General features: G+C 39.9%; 1 protein-coding gene across 6 annotated transcripts; it reads left to right on the top strand.

Annotated features, from left to right (window-relative positions):
• The first annotated feature begins 211 nt into the window (after positions 1–211).
• Positions 212–20,226, top strand: WFDC11 (WAP four-disulfide core domain 11). 6 transcript variants are annotated; one of them, XM_016937335.3, is made up of 5 exons: positions 212–325; positions 3,334–3,415; positions 18,147–18,294; positions 19,382–19,628; positions 20,050–20,226. In XM_016937335.3, the coding sequence occupies exons 3-4, from the start codon at positions 18,195–18,197 to the stop codon at positions 19,597–19,599; spliced, it is 318 nt and encodes a 105-aa protein (XP_016792824.1). In that variant the 5' UTR covers positions 212–325; positions 3,334–3,415; positions 18,147–18,194; the 3' UTR covers positions 19,600–19,628; positions 20,050–20,226. The 6 variants fall into 6 exon arrangements, with proteins under 6 accessions (XP_016792824.1, XP_063659295.1, XP_016792826.1 ...); XM_016937337.4 differs by having other exon boundaries at positions 213–325; positions 18,144–18,294; positions 19,382–19,521; XM_016937332.3 differs by having other exon boundaries at positions 213–325; positions 18,144–18,294.
• The last annotated feature ends 619 nt before the right edge of the window (positions 20,227–20,845 follow it).

Raw genomic sequence — 20,845 nt, 5'->3', positions numbered from 1 at the left:
GGGGCGGGTATTGCAGGGAGCTCCCAACAGGAAACAATGTGGTGGATTAGCTTTTTGATGTACTGCTGGATTTGGTTTGCTAGTATTTTGTTTAGGATTTTTGCATCTATGTTCATCAGTGATATTGGTCTGAAGTTTTCTTTTTCTGTTGTCTCTCTGCCAGGTTTTGATGTCAGAATGATGCTGACTTCATAGAATGAATTAGGGAGGAGTCCCTCCTCCTCAAGTTTTTGGAATAATTTCAGCAGGATTGGCACCAGCTCTTCTTTATATGTCTGGTAGAATTTGGCTGTGAATCCATCTGGTCCAGGGCCTTTTCTGGTTGGTAAGTTTTTTTTAAATTACTGATTAAATTTTGGTACTTGTTATTGGTCTGTTCAATTTCATCCTGGTTTAATCTTGGGAGTTTGTATGATTCCAAGAGGTTATCAATTTTGTGTAGGTTTTCTAGTTTGTGTGCATAGTGGTGTTTGTAATAGTCTCTGATTTTTGTTTGTATTTTTATGGGGTCAGTGGTAATATCCCCTTTGTTATTTTTGATTGTGTTTATCTGGATTTTCTCTTTCTTTATTAGTCTAACTAGTGGTCTACCAGTCTTATTTATTCTGCAAAGAACCAACTTTTGGTTTCATGGATCTTTCTTATGATTTCCCTTATCTCTATTTTGTTCAGTTCAGCTCTAATTTTGGTTATTTCTTTTCTTCTACTAGCTTTGGGGTTGGTTTGCTCTTGTTTTTCAAGTTCCTCTAGGTGTGATGTTAGGTTAATTGGAGATATTTCTAACTTTTTGATGTGGGCATTTAGTGCTATAAACTTTCCTCTCAACACTGGTTTAATTGTGTCCCAGAGATTTTGGTATGTTGTATCTTTGTTCTTATTAGTTTCAAAAAACTTCTTGATTTCTGTCTTAATTTTGTTGTTTACCAAAAAGTCATTCAGGAACAGGAGCATGTACTAACAAGCACATGTAAGTGTGTGGTTTTGAGAGCTCTTGGTATTGATGTCTATCAATACACTATTTTTGGATTAAGATATGTACACTGTTTTTATACATAATGCTGTCACATACTTAGTAGATTACAGTATAGTGTAAACATATCTTTTATATGCACTGAGAAACCAAAATATTTGTTTGACTCACTTTATTAGGGTGGCCTGGAACTGAATCTGTAATATCTTTGAGGTATGCCTGTACTATAATTTTTCCATGTGATTAAATGGAGTTTTCCAGAAGTGAAATGAGTTACCCAAGGTCATGGAGTTAGCAAATGATAAGGATGGTTTTTTAATGTTAATTTTTATTTTTTAGTATCTGCCTCTGTAAAGATGGGTTTTAAGTTTACATCGGATGAGTGTAAGGCCTGTGATTGTGGCACTAGACAACTGTGAATAGTCAATAGCCTGCTGGCTCCTCTGACCTACCATCTGAATCCTCTGAATGTCTATGTCAGGGTCAAGATGAAGGAAATGGTCTGACATTTTTAGACCACTTCTTTGTTGGTACAAGTATAGCCTAAACATTATGAAGAGAGAATTGGTAATATTTATGCACAGATTGAATTATGTGTATTTCTACTTTTATTGGCTTTCCCAAGGAATAAATAAATAAATACTCAAGGATTTAGTTATCATTATGTAACTAATAGTGAATTTCTACAATAGGGAAAAACTGAAACCACCAAGCTTGTCAACAACTGGTGATTAATTGGCAGAGTAATCTACCAATCTATGAAATTTTTGAAAATATTTAGGAGTACAGGAAAATATTTATCGTAAATGTTAAACTTAAAAATAGTCACAGGATTATCCACTATATAAAAACATATATGTACATAAGAAAAAGTCTACTAGAATATATGCACAAATGTTAGCATAGGTTGACAAGATTAACAATTATTTTTAAATTTAATTGTCATTTTCATATTTTTACAAAATTTATGCACTAAGCATGAGTTGCTCTTTTATTAGTACAAGAGCAAAAAATGACATCCTGAAAAGAAATCTTTTTCTTTTTTTTTCCTACGGAGAGAAGTAAATGATATAAATTGATGAGGGGTCCCAGGAAGAGGACAAGGCCAAGAGTATGTTGTAAAGTGGGAAGAGGCAAGGAAATAGAACTAGAGAAGAAAATGTTAGGACAATCCACAGGCTTTGCTTCTCTCCCACTTTCCCACTTTCTCATCCCAACCAAACAACTCTGGGAATATTCCTAGACACAGTCAAGACTTACTCAGAGCTCTCACAGTCAGCTCAGCTCCTGAAATTTCCCTTCCCATTATGCCCCTCTGCTAGCACTGTAAGGGTATCTAGAGAGAGCGCTCTTGGTGATGGGAATAAGCCCAAGATGTATCGTGGCTCTGAGGCCCAGGAAAAGCTGTGGGCTTCACCATCTGGCATACCTGGCTCTGAATTCACTTCCTTTCAAATCTTGTTTCTACCACTTATTGGCTGTGTGGCCTTGGGCAAGTTGCTTAGCTCCTCGATGCTTCAGTTTCTGCATTGGCAAAATATAAATATTTAGCACTAAACTCACTGGGTCACTGAGAGTATTGGTTAATACATGTTAAATATTTGACTCATAGTGAATTTGGTGTCCAACTGGGTGATTCTGAACACTTCAATAAGTGTTTTATTGGTTTATTTAGCAAACCATACATAGCACTGCTTATATGCCAGACATTGGGTCTCAGTGTTTAACACAAAATAACTCATGGAATCCTCCCAAAGATCCTATGAAGAAAGTACTGCTATTCTCACTTTAAAAATGAGGAAACTGAGGCACAGAGATGATTAGTGACTTTCCTAGAGTAAGTGGGAGGTAGGATTTGAGTATAGTTTAAGTCTATATATTTAAAATCTACATGTTATGTGATATTTTCGAAGCCCTCTTGGAAGAGATCTCTCTTTTCCTCACAAAAGTCACAAGAGATTGCTGATAAGGTGGTGTTAGGCTGATGCTAGCAATGGAGAAGTTAATATAAAGATGGATGAGACTTTATGAAGGTCCTCACACAATGTTAGAAAAAAAAATAGATATGTAGATCCTCCTTCCACTCCACAATCACCCAGACTTGTGTCTGAGTGTCCACAATCAGCCAGACTTGTGTGTGTGTTAGGGGAGCAGAGGATTCTGCAGGTCCACAGTGTTCTGTCTGTATCTATATTGCCTGCAGCAAAAAGAAGAAAGTACTCCTTGAATAGGAATTCAGGGACAATGTTCTATATGTACCCAACTTATGGTTTGGGACAGAACTTACAGATCTGCCACAACCAGAAGCATGACTAAGATCTGCATAATTGATTGGTTTTGCTCACCACCTACTCACTGTGTAGGGGCTCCATGGTTCCTAGAGGCAAGGAAGAAGAGCCACCAGCCAAATAGGGTTCAGCACCTCCAACTCCAACATCTTCAAAGGTAGGTGGGGGTCAGGGTCCTGGGGCTGGAAGTGTGAGCCTGTAAAACCTTTCACCTTTGTCTTGCTTGGATGGGTTCCCTGCCCAAATCATGCCCCTGCATCATGCCAACACTATCCCTCTATGGAATAAATTATTGTTTATGTTGTTCAAATGGAGAAACTGAGACAGAGAAAGATAACATGGATAGACATTGTGTGCCTCCACATATGATATCCTGAGAAGGACACAGCATCATCTACATGCTATTCCCATCGAGAATACATAACTTATATCTAATCTTAAGAAAATCTCAGATAAACCCCAACTAAGGACTATTCAGTTCAAAGAAAAGGTTGGCTGTATTCTTCCAAAATTTGAATTTCATAAAAGAAAAAGAACATTATTGGGTGAAGTGATAAAATTTAATACTCATGATAGAATAGATAAAAGTATGTTTGATCAAGGTTAAATTTAACAAAGTTGATAACTGTAGTATGATCATGTAAGATAAGGCTCAGGTTGATAAGAAATACTCATGGAGGAGGCGGCTCCAAGATGGCCAAATAGGAACAGCTCTGGTCTACAGCTCCCAGCGTGATCAATGCAGAAGATTGGGTGATTTCTGCATTTCCAACTGTGGTACCTGGTTCATCTCACTGGGACTGGTTGGACAGTGGGTGCAACCCATGGAGGGTGAGCGGAAGCAGGGTGGGGTGTCGCCTCACCTGGGAAGGGCAAGGGGTTGGGAGATTTCCCTTTACTAGCCAAGGGAAGCCATAACAGATGGTACCTGGAAAATCAGGACACTCCCACCCAAATACTGTGCTTTTCCCAAGGTCTTAGCAACTGGCAGACAAAGAGATTCTTTCTCGGGCCTGGCGGGTCCCACACCCACGGAGCCTTGCTCACTGCTAGTGCAGCAGTCTGAGATCGAAATGCGAGGTGGCAGCCTGGCAGGGGGAGGGGTGTCCATCATTGCTGAGGCTTCAGTAGGTAAACAAAGTGGCTGAGAAGCTCAAATTAGGCAGAGCCCATCGCAGCTCAGCAAGGCCTAGGCCTCTATAGTCACCACCACTGTGGGCAGGGCATATCTAAACAAAAGGCAACAGACAACTCCTGCAGACCTAAACGTCCCTGTCTGACAGCTCTGAAGAGAGCAGTGGTTCTCCCAGCATGGTGTTTGAGCTCTGAGAACAGACAGACTGCCTCCTCAAGTGGGTCCCTGACCCCTGTGTAGCCTAACTGGGAGTCACTTCCCAGTAGGGGCCGACAGACACTTCATATGGCCAAGTGCCCCTCTGGGATGAAGCTTCCAGAGGAAGGATCAGGCAGCAATATTTGCTATTCTGCAGCCTCTGCTGGTGACACCCAGGCAAACAGGGTCTAGAATGGACCTCCAGCAAACTCCAACAGACCTGCAGCTGAGGGACCTGACTATTAGAAGGAAAACTAACAAACAGAAAGGAATAGCATCAACGTCAACAAAAAGGACATCTACACCAAAACCCCATCTGTAGGTCACCAACATCAAAGACCAAAGGTAGATAAAACCACAAAGATGGGGAGAAACCAGAGCAGAAAAGCTTAAAATTCTAAAAACCAGAGCGCCTCTTCTCCTCCAAATGATCGCAGCTCCTCGGCAGCAATGGAACAAAGCTGGACAGAGAATGACTTTGATGAGTTGACAGAAGTAGGCTTCAGAAGGTCTATAATAACAAACTTCTCCGAGCTAAAGGAGGATGTTTGAACCCATTGCAAGGAAGCTAAAAACCATGAGAAAAAGTTAGATGAATGGCTAACCAGAATAAACAGTGTAGAGAAGACCTTAAATGACCTGATGGTGCTGAAAACCATGGCACGAGAACTTCGTGATGCATGCACAAGCTTCAGTAGCCAATGGATCAAGTGGAAGAAAGGGTATCAGTGATTGAAGATCAAATTAATGAAATAAAGCGAGAAGACAAAGTTAGAGAAAAAAGAGTAAAAAGAAATGAACAAAGCCTCCAAGAAATATGGGACTATGTGAAAAAACCAAATCTACATTTGATTCGTGTACCTGAAAGTGATGAGAAGAATGGAACCAAGTTGGAAAACACTCTTTAGGATGTTATCCAGGAGAATTTCTGCAACCTAGCAAGGCAGGCCAACATTCAAATTCAGGAAATACGAGAACATCACAAAGACACTCCTCGAGAAGAGCAACCCCAAGACACAAATTGTTAGATTCACTAAAGTTGAAATGAAGGAAAAAATGTTAAGGGCACCCAGAGAGAAGGGTCGGGTTACCCACAAAGGGAAGCCCATCAGACTAACAGCAGATCTCTAGGCAGAAACCCTGCAAGCCAGAAGAGAGTGGGAGCCAATAATCAACATTCTTAAAGAAAAGAATTTTCAATCCAGAATCTCATATCCAGCCAAACTAAGCTTCATAAGTGAAGGAGAAATAAAATCCTTTACAGACAAGAAATGCTGAGAGATTTTGTCACCACCAGGCCTGTCTTACAAGGGCCCTGAAGGAAGCTCTAAACGTAGAAGGAAACAATCTGTACCAGCCACTGCAAAAACATGCCAAATTGTACAGACCATGAATGCTATGAAGAAACTGCATCAATTAATGGGCAAAATAACCAGCTAACATCATAATGACAGGATCAAATTCACACACAATATTAACCTTAAATGTAAATGGGCTAAATGCCCCAATTAAAAGATGCAGACTGGCAAATTGGATAAAGAGTTAAGACCCATCAGTGTGCTATAATCAGGAGACCCATCTCATGTGCACAGACACACATAGGCTCAAAATAAAGGGATGGAGGACGATCTACTAAGCAAATGGAAAGCAAAAAAAAGCAGGGGTCACAATTCTAGTCTCTGATAAAACAGACTTTAAACCAACAAAGATCAAAAGAGACAAGGCCATTACATAATGGTAAAGGGATCAATTCAACAAGAGGAGCTAACTATCTTAAATATATATGCACCCAATACGGGAGCACCCAGATTCATAAAGCAAGTCCTTAGAGACCTGCAAAGAGACTTAGACTCCCACACAATAATAATGGGAGACTTTCACACCCCACTGTCAATATTAGACAGGTCAACGAGACAGAGGGTTAACAAGGATATCCAGGACTTGAACTCAGCTCTGCACCAAGCAGACCTAATAGACATCTACAAAACTCTCCACCCAAATCAACAATATACATTCTTCTCAGCACCACATCGCACTTATTCTAAAATTGACCACATAATTGGAAGTAAAGCACTCCTCAGCAAATGTAAAAGAACAGAAATCACAACAAACTGTCTCTCAGACCACAGTGCAATCAAATTAGAATTCAAGATTAAGAAACTCACTCAAAACCGCTCAACTACATGGAAACTGAACAACCTGCTCCTGAATGACTACTAGGTAAATAACAAAATGAAGGCAGAAATAAAGATGTTCTTTGAAACCAATCAGAACAAAGACACAGCGTACCAGAATCTCTGGGACACATTTTAAGCAGTGCATAGAGGGAAATTTATAGCACTAAATGCCCACAAGAGAAAGCAGGAAAGGTCTAAAATCAACACCCTAACATCACAATTAAAGTAACTAGAGAAGCAAGAGCAAACAAATTCAAAAGCTAGCAGAAGGCAAGAAATAACTAATATCAGAGAAGAACTGAAAGAGTTAGAGACACAAAAAAACACTTCAAGAAATCAATAAATCCAGGAGCTGGTTTTTTGAAAAGATTAACAAAATTGATAGACCACTAGCATTGCGACAAATAAAGAAAAAAAGAGAGAAGAATCAAATAGATGCAATAAAAAATGATAAAGGGGGGATATCACCACCAATCCCACAGAAATACAAACTACCATCAGAGAATACTAGAAACACCTCTATGCAAATAAACTAGAAAATGTAGAAGAAATGGATAAATTCCTGGACACATACACCCTCCCAAGTCTAAACCAGGAAGAAGTTGAATCTCTGAATATACTAATAACAGGCTTTGAAATTGAGACAATAATTAATAGCCTACCAACCAAAAAAAGTCCAGGACCAGAGAGATTCACAGCCGAATTCTACCAGAGGTACAAAGAGGAGCTGGTACCATTCCTTCTGAAATTATTCCAATCAATAGAAAAACAGGGAATCCTCCCTAACTCATTTTATGAGGCCAGCATCATCCTGATACCAAAGCCTGGCAGAGACACTACAATAAAAGATAATTTTATACCAATATCCCTGATGAACATTGCTGCAAAAATCCTCAATAAAACACTGGCAAACCGAATCCAGCAGCACATCAAAAAGCTTATCCACCATGATCAAGTCGGCTTCATCCCTGGGATGCAAGGCTGGTTCAACATTCACAAATCAATAAATGTAATCCATTACATAAACAGAACCAAAGACAAAAACCACATGATTATCTCAATAGATGCAGAAAAGGCCTTTGACAAAAATTCAACAACGCTTCATGCTAAAAACTTTTAATAAATTAGCTATTGATGGGATGTATCTCAAAATAATAAGAGCTATCTATGACAAACCCACAGCCAATATCATACTGAATGGGCAAAAACTGGAAGCATTCCCTTTGAAAACTGGCACAAGACAGGGATGCCCTCTCTCACCACTCCTATTCAACATAGTGTTGGAAGTTCTGGCCTGGGCAATTAGGCAGGAAAAGGAAATAAAGTGTATTCAATTAGGAAAAGATGAAGTCAAATTGTCCCTGTTTGCAGATGATATGATTGCATATCTAGAAAACCCCATTGTCTCAGCCCAAAATCTCCTTAAGCTGATAAGCAACTTCAGCAAAGTTTCAGGATGCAAAATCAATGTTCAAAAATCATAAGCATTCTTATACACCAATAACAGACAAACAGAGAGCCAAATCATGAGTGAACTCCCATTCACAATTGCTTCAAAGAGAATAAAATACCTAGGTATCCAACTTACAAAGGACGTGAAGGACCTCTTCAAGGAGAACCACAAATCACTGCTCAATGAAATAAAAGAGGATACAAACAAATGGAAGAACCTTCCATGCTCATGGCTAGGAAGAATCAATATCATGAAAATGGCCATACTGTCCAAGGTAATTTATAGATTCAATGCCATCCACATCAAGCTACCAATGACTTTCTTCACAGAATTGGGAAAAACTACTTTAAAGTTCATATGGAACCAAAAAAGAGCCCGCATCACCAAGACAATCCTAAGCCAAAAGAACAAAGCTGGAGGCATCACACTACCTGACTTCAAACTATACTACAAGCCTACAGTAACCAAAACAGCATGGTACTGGTACCAAAACAGAGATATAGATCAATGGAACAGAACAGAGCCCTCAGTAATAACGCCGCATATCTACAACTATCTGATCTTTGACAAACCTGAGAAAAACAAGCAATGGGGAAAGGATTCCCTATTTAATAAATGGTGCTGGGAAAACTGGCTAGCCATATGTAGAAAGCTGAAACTGGATCCCTTCCTTACACCGTATACAAAAATTAATTCAAGATGGATTAAAGACTTAAACGTTATACCTCAAACCATAAAAACCCTAGAAGAAAACCTAGGCATTGCCATTCAGGACATAGGCATGGGCAAGGACTTCATGTCTAAAACACCAAAAGCAATGGCAACAAAAGCCAAAATTGACAAATGGGATCTAATTAAACTAAAGAGCTTCTGCACAGCAAAAGAAACTACCATCAGAGTGAACAGGCAACCTACAAAATGGGAGAAAATTTTTGCAACCTACTCATCTGACAAAGGGCTAATATCCAGAATCTATAAAGAACTGAAACAAATGTACAAGAAAAAAACAAACAACCACATAAAAAAGTGGGTGAAGGACATGAACAGACACTTCTCAAAAGAAGGCATTTATGCAGCCAAAAAACACATGAAAAAATGCTCACCATCACTGGCCATCAGAGAAATGCAAATCAAAACCACAGTGGGATACCATCTCACACCAGTTAGAATGGAGATCATTAAAAAGTCAGGAAAAAATAGGTGCTGGAGAGGATGTGGAGAAATAGGAACACTTTTACACTGTTGGTGGGACTGTAAACTAGTTCAACCATTGTGGAAGACAGTGTGGTGATTCCTCAAGGATCTAGAACTAGAAATATCATTTGACCCAGCAATCCCATTACTGGGTATACACCCAAAGGAATATAAATCATGCTGCTATAAAGACACATGCACATGTATGTTTACTGCAGCACTATTTACAATAGCAAAGACTTGGAACCAACCCAAATGTCCATCAATGATAGACTGGATTAAGAAAATGTGGCACATATACACCATGGAATACTATGCAGTCATAAAAAGGGATGAGTTCATGTCCTTTGTAGGGACATGGATGAAGCTGGAAACCATCATTCTCAGCAAACTAATACAAGGACAGAAAACCAAACACTGCATGTTCTCATAAGTGGAAGTTCAACAATGAGAACACATGGACGGGGGGGTGGGCATCACACACCTGGGCCTGTCAGCGGGGGATGTGGGGGAGGGATAGCATTAGGAGAAATACCTAATGTAGATGACGGGTTGATGGGTACAGCAAATCACCATGGCACATGTATACCTATATAACAAACCTGCACATTCTGCACATGTACTCCAGAACTTAAAGTGTGATAAAAAGAAAATAACCAAGATCAGAGCAGAATTAAATGAAATTGAAACAAAAAAATACAAAGGATAAATGAAACAAAAAGCTGGTTCTTTGAAAAGATAAATAAAATTGATATACCATTAGCAAGATTAACCGAGAAAATAAGAGAGAAAATCCAAATAAGCTCATTAAGAAATGAAACGGGAGATATTACAACTGACACCACAGATATACAAACGATCATGTAACACTACTATGAACACCTTTACACACATACACTAGAAAACCTAGAAGAGATGGATAAATTCCTGGAAAAATACAACCCTCCTAACTTAAATCAGGAAGAATTAGATACCCTGAACAGACCAATAACAAGCAGAGAGATTGAAGATATTAGTCAAAGGGCACAAAATTTCAGTTATACCAGATGGATACATCTCAGAGACTTGTTGTATAGCATAGTGCCCTTAGTTAGCAATACTGTATTGCAAACTTAAAAATTTGTTAAGATGATAGGTCTTATTTTTATTGCACACACACACACCAAATAATAAGTAAAAAGGCCAGTGGAAACTATTGGAGGTGATGGATATGTTTATGGCCTAGATTGTGATGATGATTACATGGGTGTATACTTGTCTTCAAACTCATTGTAGTTGTATACATTAAATATGTCCTATAGTTTTTTATATGTCAGTTATATCTTAATAGTTATCAAAAAGTCATTATATAACAGCAAGCTTATATAATTTTGTTTTATAAAAAATCTATATTTATATCTATGCACATATGAAAGATAGAATATTATACATCGATATAGTGGAATTGCTAGAAATATTTTCACTTTCTTCTATGTGCTTTTTTATGTTTTAAGAATTTTGTAAGCTAACACTTTAAATGTGCTCAGAACACTTAACATTAGCTTACTGTTGGGCGAAATTATCTAACACAAAGCTTATTTTATAATAAAGTGTTGAATAGCTCATGTAATGTATTTAATACTGTACTGAAAATAAAAAACATTAAAGAGAAAAATTAAGCATGGATGGAAGGGGGAACAATTCTCATTCATGTGCAGAAGAATAGTGTACTTGTTCATGGCTGCTTTAGTTTTATGGTTTCAACAGTGAAACCACTGCAGACAACCTAAATGTTCATTTTCTTTTTATTATACTTTAAGTTTTAGGGTACATGTGCACAACGTGCAGGTTAGTTACACATGTATACATGTGCCATATTGGTGTGCTGCACCCAGTAACTCGTCATTTAACATTAGGTATGTCTCCAAATGCTATCCCTCCCCCCTCCCCCCACCCCACAACAGGCCCTGGTGTGTGATGTTCCCCTTCCTGTGTCCATGTGTTCTCATGGTTCAATTCCCACCTATGAGTGAGAACATGCAGTGTTTGGTTTTTTGTCCTTGCGATAGTTTGCTGAGAATGATGGTTTCCAGCTTCATCCATGTCCCTACAAAGGACATGAACTCATCCGTATTCATGGCTGCATAGTATTCCATGGTGTATATGTGCCACATTTTCTTAATTCAGTCTATCATTGTTGGACATTTGGCTTGGTTCCAAGTCCTTGCTATTGTGAATAGTGCCTCAATAAACATACGTGTGCATGTGTCTTTATAGCAGCATGATTTATAATCCTTTGGGTATATACCCAGTAATGGGATGGCTGGGTCAAATGGTATTTCTAGTTCTAGATCCTTGAGGAATCTCCACACTGACTTCCACAATGGTTGAACTAGTTTACAGTCCCACCAACAGTGTAAAAGTGTTCCTATTTCTCCACATCCTCTCCAGCACCTGTTGTTTCTGGACTTTTTAATGATCTCCATTCTAACTGGTGTGAGATGGTATCCCATTGGGGTTTTGACTTGCATTTCTCTGATGGCCAGTGGTGATGAGCATCTTTTCATGTGTCTTTTGGCTGCATAAATGTCTTCTTTTGAGAAGTGTCTGTTCATATCCTTTGCCCACTCTTTGATGGGTTTGGTTTTTTCTTGTAAATTTGTTTGAGTTCTTCGTAGATTCTGGATATTAGCCCTTTGTCAGATGGGTAGATTGCAAAAATTTTCTCCCATTCTGTAGGTTGCCTGTTCACTCTGATGGTAGTTTCCTTTGCTGTGCAGAAGCTCTTTAGATTAATTAGATCCCACTTGTCTATTTTGGCTTTTGTTGCCATTGCTTCTGGTGTTTTAGTCATGAAGTCCTTGCCCATGCCTATGTCCTGAATGATATTGCCTAGGTTTTCTTCCAGGGTTTTTATGGTTTTACGTCTAGCATTTAAGTCTTTAATCCATCTTGAATTAATTTTTGTATAAGGTGTAAGGAAAGGATCCAGTTTCAGCTTTCTGCATATGGCTAGCCAGTTTTCCCAGCACCATTTATTAAATAGGGAATCCTTTCCCCATTGCTTGTTTTTCTCAGGTTTGTCAAAGATCAGATGGTTGTAGATGTGTGGTGTTATTTCTGAGCCCTCTGTTCTGTTCCATTGGTCTATATCTCTGTTTTTTTTTACCAGTACTATGCTGTTTTGGTTACTGTAGGCTTGTAGTATAGTTTGAAGTCAGGTAGCCTGATGCCTCCAGCTTTGTTCTTTTGGTTTAGGATTGACTTGGCGATGTGGGCTCTTTTTTGGTTCCATATGAACTTTAAAGTAGTTTTTCCCAATTCTGTGAAGAAAGTCATTGGTAGCTTGATGTGGATGGCATTGAATCTATAATTTACCTTGGGCAGTATGGCCATTTTCACGATATTGATTCTTCCTAGCCATGAGCATGGAATGTTCTTCCATTTGTTTGTATCCTCTTTTATTTCATTGAGCAGTGGTTTGTAGTTCTCCTTGAAGAGGTCCTTCATGTCCATTGTAAGTTGGATTCCTCAGTATTTTATTCTTTTTGAAGCTATTGTGAATGGGAGTTCACTCATGATTTGGCTCTCTGTTTGTCTGTTATTGGTGTATAAGAATGCTTGTGATTTTTGAACATTGATTTTGTATCCTGAAACTTTGCTGAAGTTGCTTATCAGCTTAAGGAGATTTTGGGCTGAGACAATGGGGTTTTCTAGATATACAATCATGTCATCTGCAAACAGGGACAATTTGACTTCCTCTTTTCCTAACTGAATACCATTTATTTCCTTTTCCTGCCTGATTGCCCTGTCCAGAACTTCCAACACTATGTTGAATAGGAGTGGTGAGAGAGGGCATTCCTGTCTTGTGCCAGTTTTCAAAGGGAATGCTTCCAGTTTTTGCCCCTTCAGTATGATATTGGCTGTGCATTTGTCATAGATAGCTCTTATTATTTTGAGATACATCCCATCAATACCTAATTTATTGAGAGTTTCTAGCATGAAGGGTTGTTGAATTTTGTCAAAGGCCTTTTCTGCCTCCATTGAGATAATCATGTGGTTTTTGTCGTTGGTTGTGTTTATATGCTGGATTATGTTTATTGATTTGCATATGTTGAACCAGCCTTGCATCCCAGGGATGAAGCCCACTTAATCATGGTGGATAACCTTTTTGATGTGCTGCTGGATTCAGTTTGCCAGTATTTTATTGAGGATTTTTGCACCAATGTTCATCAGGGATATTGGTCTAAAATTATCTTTTATTGTAGTGTCTCTGCCCGGCTTTGGTATCAGGATGATGCTGGCCTCATAAAATGGGTTAGGGAGGATTCCCTGTTTTTCTATTGATTGGAATGCTTTCAGAAGGAATGGTACCAGCTTCTCCTTGTACCTCTGGTAGAATTTGGCTGTGAATCCATCTGGTCCTGGACTTTTTTTGGTTGGTAAGCTATTAATTATTGCCTCTATTTTAGAGCCCGTTATTGGTCTATTCAGCAATTCAACTTCTTCCTGGTTTAGTCTTGGGAGGGTGTAGGTGTCAAGGAATTTATGCATTTCTTCTAGATTTTCTAGTTTACTTGCGTAGAGGTGTTTCTAGTATTCTCTGATGGTAGTTTGTATTTCTGTGGGATCGGTGGTGATATCCCCTTTATCATTTTTTATTGCATCTATTTGATTCTTCTCTCTTTGCTTCTTTATTAGTCTTGCTAGCGGTCTATCAATTTTGTTGATCTTTTCAAAAAACCAGCTCCTGGATTCATTGATTTTTTGAAGGGTTTTTTATGTCTCTATTTCCTTCAGTTCCTTTCTGATCTTAGTTATTTCTTGCCTTCTGCTAGCTTTTGAATTTGTTTGCTCTTGCTTCTCTAGTTCTTTTAATTGTGATGTTAGGATGTCAGTTTTAGATCTTTCCTGCTGTCTCTCGTGGGCATTTAGTGTCATAAATTTCCCTCTACACACTGCTTTGAATGTGTCCCAGAGATTCTGGTATGTTGTGTCTTTGTTCTCATTGGTTTCAAAGAACATCTTTATTTCTGCCTTCATTTTATTATGTACCCAGTAGTCATTCAGGAGCAGGTTGTTCAGTTTCCATGTATTTGAGAGGTTTTGAGTGAGTTTCTTAATCCTGAGTTCTAGTTTGATTGCACTGTGGTCTGATAGACAGTTTGTTATAATTTCTGTTCTTTTACATTTGCTGAGGAGTGCTTTACTTCCAACTATGTGGTCAATTTTGGAATAAGTGCAGTGTGGTGCTGAGAAGAATGTATATTCTGTCGATTTGGGGTGGAGAGTTCTGTAGATGTCTATTAGGTCCTCTTGGTGCAGAGCTGAGTTCAATTCCTGGATATCCTTGTTAACTTTCTGTCTCGTTGGTCTGTCTAATGTTGACAGTGGGGTGTGAAAGTCTCCCATTATTATTGTGTGGGAGTCTAAGTCTCTTTGTAGGTCTCTAAGGACTTGGTTTATGAATCTGGGTGCTCCTGTTTTGGGTGCATATATATTTAGGATAATTAGCTCTTCTTGTTGAATTGATCCGTTTACCATTATGTAATGGCCTTCTTTGTCTCTTTTGAGCTTTGTTGGTTTAAAGTCTGTTTTAACAGAGACTAGGATTGCAACCCCTGACTTTTTTTGTTTTCCATTTGCTTGGTGGATCTTCCTCCATCCCTTTATTTTGAGCCTATTTGTGTCTCTGCATGTGAGATGGGTTTCCTGAATACAACACACGGATGGGTCTTGACTCTTTATCCAATTTGCCAGTCTGTGTCTTTTAATTGGAGCATTTAGCCCATTTACATTTAAGGTTAATATGGTTATGTGTGAATTTGATCCTGTCATTATGATGTTAGCTGGTTATTTTGCTCGTTAGTTGATGCAGTTTCTTCCTAGCCTTGATGGTCTTTACAATTTGGCATTTTTTTGCAGTGGCTGGTACCGGTTGTTCCTTTCCATGTTTAGTGCTTCCTTCAGGAGCTCTTTTAGGGCAGGCCTGGTGGTGACAAAATCTCTCAGCATTTGCTTGTCTGTAAAGTATTTTATTTCTCTTTCACTTATGAAGCTTAGTTTGGCTGGAGATGAAATTCTGGGTTGAAAATTCTTTTCTTTAAGGATGTTGAATATTGGTTCCCACTCTCTTCTGGCTTGTAGAGTTTCTGCCGAGAGATCCGCTGTTAGTCTGATGGTCTTCCCTTTGTGGGTAACCCGACCTTTCTCTCTGGCTGCCCTTAACATTTTTTCGTTCATTTCAACTTTGGTGAATCTGACAATTATGTGTCTTGGAGTTACTCTTCTCGAGGAGTATCTTTGTGGCATTCTATTTCCTGAATTTGAATGTTGGCCTGCCTTGCTAGATTGGGGAAGTTCTCCTGGATAATATCCTGCAGAGTGTTTTCCAACTTGGTTCCATTCTCCCTGTCACTTTCAGGTACACAAATCAGATGAAGATTTGGTCTTTTTACATAGTCCCATATTTCTTGGAGGCTTTGTTCATTTGTTTTTATTCTTTTTTCTCTAAACTTCTCTTCTCACTTCATTTCATTCATTTCATCTTCCATCACTGATACCCTTTCTTCCAGTTGATCGAATCGGCTACTGAGGCTTGTACATTTGTCACATAGTTCTCATGCCTTGGTTTTCAGCTCCATCAGAATTCCTTTAAGGACTTCTCTGCATTGGTTATTCTAGTTGGCCATTTGTCTAATTTTTTTTCAAGGTTTTTAAATTCTTTGCCATGGGTTCGAACTTCCTCCTTTAGCTCAGAGTAGTTTGATCGTCTGAAGCCTTCTCTCAACTCATCAAAGTCATTCTCCGTCCAGCTTTGTTCCATTGCTGGTGAGGAGCTGTCTTCCTTTGGAGGAGGAGAGGCACTCTGATTTTTAGAGTTTCCAGTTTTTCTGCTCTGTTTTTCCCCCATCTTTGTGGTTTTATCTACCTTTGGTCTTTGATGATGGTGACGTACAGTTGGGGTTTTGGTGTGGATGTCCTTTCTGTTTGTTTGTTTTCCTTCTAACAGTCAGGACCCTCAGCTGCAGGTCTGTTGGAGTTTGCTCGAGGTCCACTCCAGACCCTGTTTGCCTGGGTATCAGCAGTGGAGGCTGCACAACAGCGGATATTGGTGAACAGCAAATGTTGCTGCCTGATTGTTCCTCTGGAAGTTTTGTCTCAGAGGAGTACCCAGCTGTGTGAGGTGTCAGTCTGCCCTACTGGGGGGTGCCTCCCAGTTAGGCTACTCGGGGGTCAGGGACCCACTTGAGAAGGCAGTCTGTCTGTTCTCAGATCTCCAGCTGCGTGCTGGGAGAACCACTACTCTCTTCAAAGCTCTCATACAGGGACATTTAAGTCTGCAGAGGATTCTGCTGCCTTTTGTTTGGCAATGCCCTCCCCCAGAGGTGGAGTCTACAGAGGCAGGCAGGCCTCCTTGAGCTGCAGTAGGCTCCACCCAGTTCATGTTCCTGGCTGCTTTGTTTACCTACTCAAACCTCGGCAATGGCGGGTTCCCCTCCCCCAGCCTCACTGCTGCCTTGCAGTTTTATCTCAGACTGCTGTACTAGCAACGTGTGAGGCTCCGTGGTCATAGGACCCTCTGAGCCAGGCACGGGATATAATCTCCTGGTGTGCCGTTTGCTAAGACCGTTGGAAAAGTGCAGTATTAGGGTCGGAGTGACCCGATTTTCCAGGTGCCGTCTGTCACCCCTTTCTTTGACTAGGAAAGGGAATTCCCTGACCCCTTGCACTTCCCGGGTGAGGCAATGCCTTGCCCTGCTTTGGCTCATGCTCAGTGTGCTGCATCCACTGTCCTGCACCCACTTTCTGACACTCCCCAGTGAGATGAACCCGGTAACTCAGCTGGAAATGCAGAAATCACCCGTCTTCTGTGTCGCTCACGCTAGGAGCTGTAGACTGGAGCTGTTCCTATTCAGCCCCTAAATGTTCATTTTCATGAAAATGAATAAATATTGTGTGACATATTCACAGAATGGAATATTATGCAACAGCAAAAACAAACAAACAAACAAAACAAAAAAAAAACCCTCCAGAATGGTTGATGGGTACTTAAAGTACGATTTATACTGGATGTGTATTGCCTTTTGCACCATCATAAAGTTGAAAAGTTGTATGTCAAACCATCATAAGTTAAGGACCCTCTCTATATATGGTGTATAATAGTGCCGGGCACATAGTAGGTGTTCAATAAATGTTGAATACATTTTCAAAAAGAATTTTGTTCAAATCAAATACTGCATGTTCTCACTTATAAGTGGGAGCTAAATGATGAGAACTCATGAATACAAAGAAGGAATAACCAACACTGGGGTCTACTTGAGGGTGAAGGGTGGAAGGAGGGAGAGGAGCAGAAAAGATGACTGTTGGGTACTGGGCTTAATACCTGGGTGATGAAATAATCTGTACAACAAACTCTCATGATACAAGTTTTCCTGTGTAACAAACCTTCACATGTACCCCAAACCTAAAATAAAAGATTAAAAAAAATTTTTTTTAAGCTGAATTTGAATTATGTTTTAATCAAAATAAGGCAACACGTTACATTTTTTTTCCAGCAAAAGGAAAACATGAGGTGTGAGATGGAGGGATTCCTTTTGGCAAAGCCAACGCTCAGCTTAGGTGTGCCAGTTGTTGGGTAGGCAGAGGCCTAGGGGGAATAGTGAGAAGATAAAGAATGAAGAAATTCGACAAGCACTTTCTCTTGCTTCACACCTCTCTTTCCCTATTTATATGTCTTGATCTCTAGCAGCAACGGGGAAGAAAAATAATCCTTCCGACAACATATATTCAGACACATATGGTCAGCCTCATGAAGCTCTGGATACCCATGCTCATGACATTCTTCTGTATGGTGCTACTGTCTGTGCTGGGAGAAATGAGGAAGAAAAGATATGACAGTAGGTGGTGAGGCTGGATTAGGGGCCACAGGAGGGGGATGAGCTTGTTTCTGAACAAGGGAGGGGGTTTCATTGTCCGCTGTATCTGACTCAGGACCCACCTTCGTAGTATCACCCATCAGAGAATGACAATTTTGTATGCACAGAGATTCAAGAAATCCCTAAGCTGAGGTCCTTCAATGCTTCCTCTTTTAACCTTTAAAATAGCAATATCTGTCTATCTCTCTCTCTCTCTCTCTATATATATATATATATACAAACACATATGTGTGTGTATATATACCATAAGCTATAAACATAAAAATATTTTCCAATGTTAGGCTGTCTTTGAGGGTCAGATGTCAGTATAGAGCTAATCCTGTAGCTCTATACTGGTATCCCTGTGCCCTAGCTGCATATACTTTGTCATATGAGTACCAAATGGGCATTTCTTAATACATACCCTTAGTTTCAGTGGCAAGGCTTTCAGAATGTGAAAAGTTAGGAAAGAGGCTTGAGATCACTTCTTAGTGGGGCAACCTTGGGGGTCATATGATGAGAAAATGGGGTGAATAGAGGGGCTAAGAAAACTGAGTGAGAGAGATAAGAATTTGAAGAGAGGCTGAGTTATTAAACACAGAGTCAGCAAGTAGGGAAAGAAAAAGGGAGAGAATCTGTTTCTTACTTGACCTGGCCTAGCTTCCCACTCTGTGAAATAGGCATTGCAATGAGGCTACAAGATATGCCGGGCCCTGAGATCTCCTGTTATGTAAATGCAGATTTTATAGGAGGTTACATGAATGCTCCGGGTTGACTGAGTTTTATCGTTGGGATGCTCAGAGAGGACCCAGAGGCCTGCAACACTGGTAAAGCCTGCAGAGGTCGAGAAGGAAAAGAAGTCAGTGAAGAGGCAATAGGGTCAGTGAATGTATAATGACAGGAATTTGAGGAGGCTCATGAAGGCAATTCCCTTAAAAGGCAAATAGATATCTTGGTTGGAATTTGGGGCCCAGATTCCAGGAGGAACTGTTAAACGTATGAAAGGCCTTTCTTTCCGCTCTTGGCTGAAACATACTATCAACCTTTGACCATCTCATCTCAATTTCAGGGAAGGAATTGTTACTTGAAGAATGCTGGGGAAAGCCAAATGTCAAAGAATGTACTAATAAGTGTTCTAAAGCCTTTAGATGTAAAGACAAAAATTACACATGCTGCTGGACCTATTGTGGAAACATCTGCTGGATAAATGTCGTGAGTTGGGAGCTGTTTGCTTGGGTGTATATCTTCACTGATTCTCATTCCCTTCTCGGAGGCTGTTATTCCTAAACAGAAGACTGAGGTACCCCAAATTCTAGGTACAAAAATAACAGAAGACGATGTCCCTTTAACTTGGAAAGCAATTCACTGGCGAGTAAATCAAGACACCAGCTTAGACCCCATTGTTTCTTTCATTATATAATCAATACCTGTCTGTGTTGTCTTCTTTGTATTACACCATAGTTTGCTATTTTTCCTAAATTTGTCCAGATTTCTAACCACTGCTTCCATAGTCAGACTTTCCCATGGGCCATTTGGCTCAGCCAGGCCCAAAGTCTCCACCTTTTTTTGTTCAGTAGACCAATACCTCACCTACTCAGAAGTGGACAACTCCTGTTGTTATGTTAAAGTATTCTTGTCCCATTGTCTGGTGAACATGGATACTATTAAGCAGGGGGAATGAATGCTTGTTTCTCAGAGTTCTCTAGCCTCTAAAAATCTAACCTTTTTGTTTTACAGGAAACCAGTGAAGATTACTAAAACCGTAGCTTCCCACCAGGCTGCCACCTGTGTGGGCTGGGAAATGTTTAAGAGGTCTTATAGTAGTACCCTGTGGCTACTTTTAGGAACACCAGTCTATTTTTACTGAGAGCTGGACAACAGCAAACACTTGACAAATAAACTTATTTACCAGTAGTGGCCTTGCCTTTTTTCAGCTCATCCCACCACCCATGAGTACCCTTATTACAAATCCCCAGTATTGTTCCTCTCCTACATTGTAGACTACCTTCCAACTTTTGCTGTCCCATCTGATAAGCTTAGAACTGATAAGCTAATTTCATGGGCTTCACAGAACAGAATTTTATTTCTGTCCCATTTTTAATGTGGGGAATTTTCAGTAGCACTTTCACTCAGTTGTTTAGAGAGCAGGTGTCTGGTAAATGGTTTCTCACGGAGATATGGATAAACAATTCTAAAACTACTTTCCATATATACAAGTTTAAACAAATAAGTAAATAACTGGAAGATAATTTGAGTAAGGTTTCTAATTGTCAGAAGAAAGAAATTACAAATAGGCTGACCTCAGCAGCCCCAGGCTCCAGGTCTGCCTAGCAGACTTGATCTCCGGGTCTGCTCTAGTGCCAGCTCAACCCTAGCGGCCCCAGTGGCAGACAGGCCCCAGCAGTCCTAGCTTCAGGCTAGCCCCAACAGAATCATGTTCCAAGCCCATCCCAGGGCCAGGCAGACCCCAAGGCCCTAAGCTCTGGACCTTCTCCAGCACTGGGCTGGCCCTCATAGCTTCAGGCTTCAAGTC

The sequence above is a fragment of the Pan troglodytes genome, chromosome 21 (assembly GCF_028858775.2).
Source record: "Pan troglodytes isolate AG18354 chromosome 21, NHGRI_mPanTro3-v2.0_pri, whole genome shotgun sequence".
NCBI classification, from domain to species: Eukaryota; Metazoa; Chordata; class Mammalia; order Primates; family Hominidae; genus Pan; species Pan troglodytes.
Note: the sequence above shows the minus strand (reverse complement) of the source record. Positions and strands in the feature narration are given on the sequence as shown.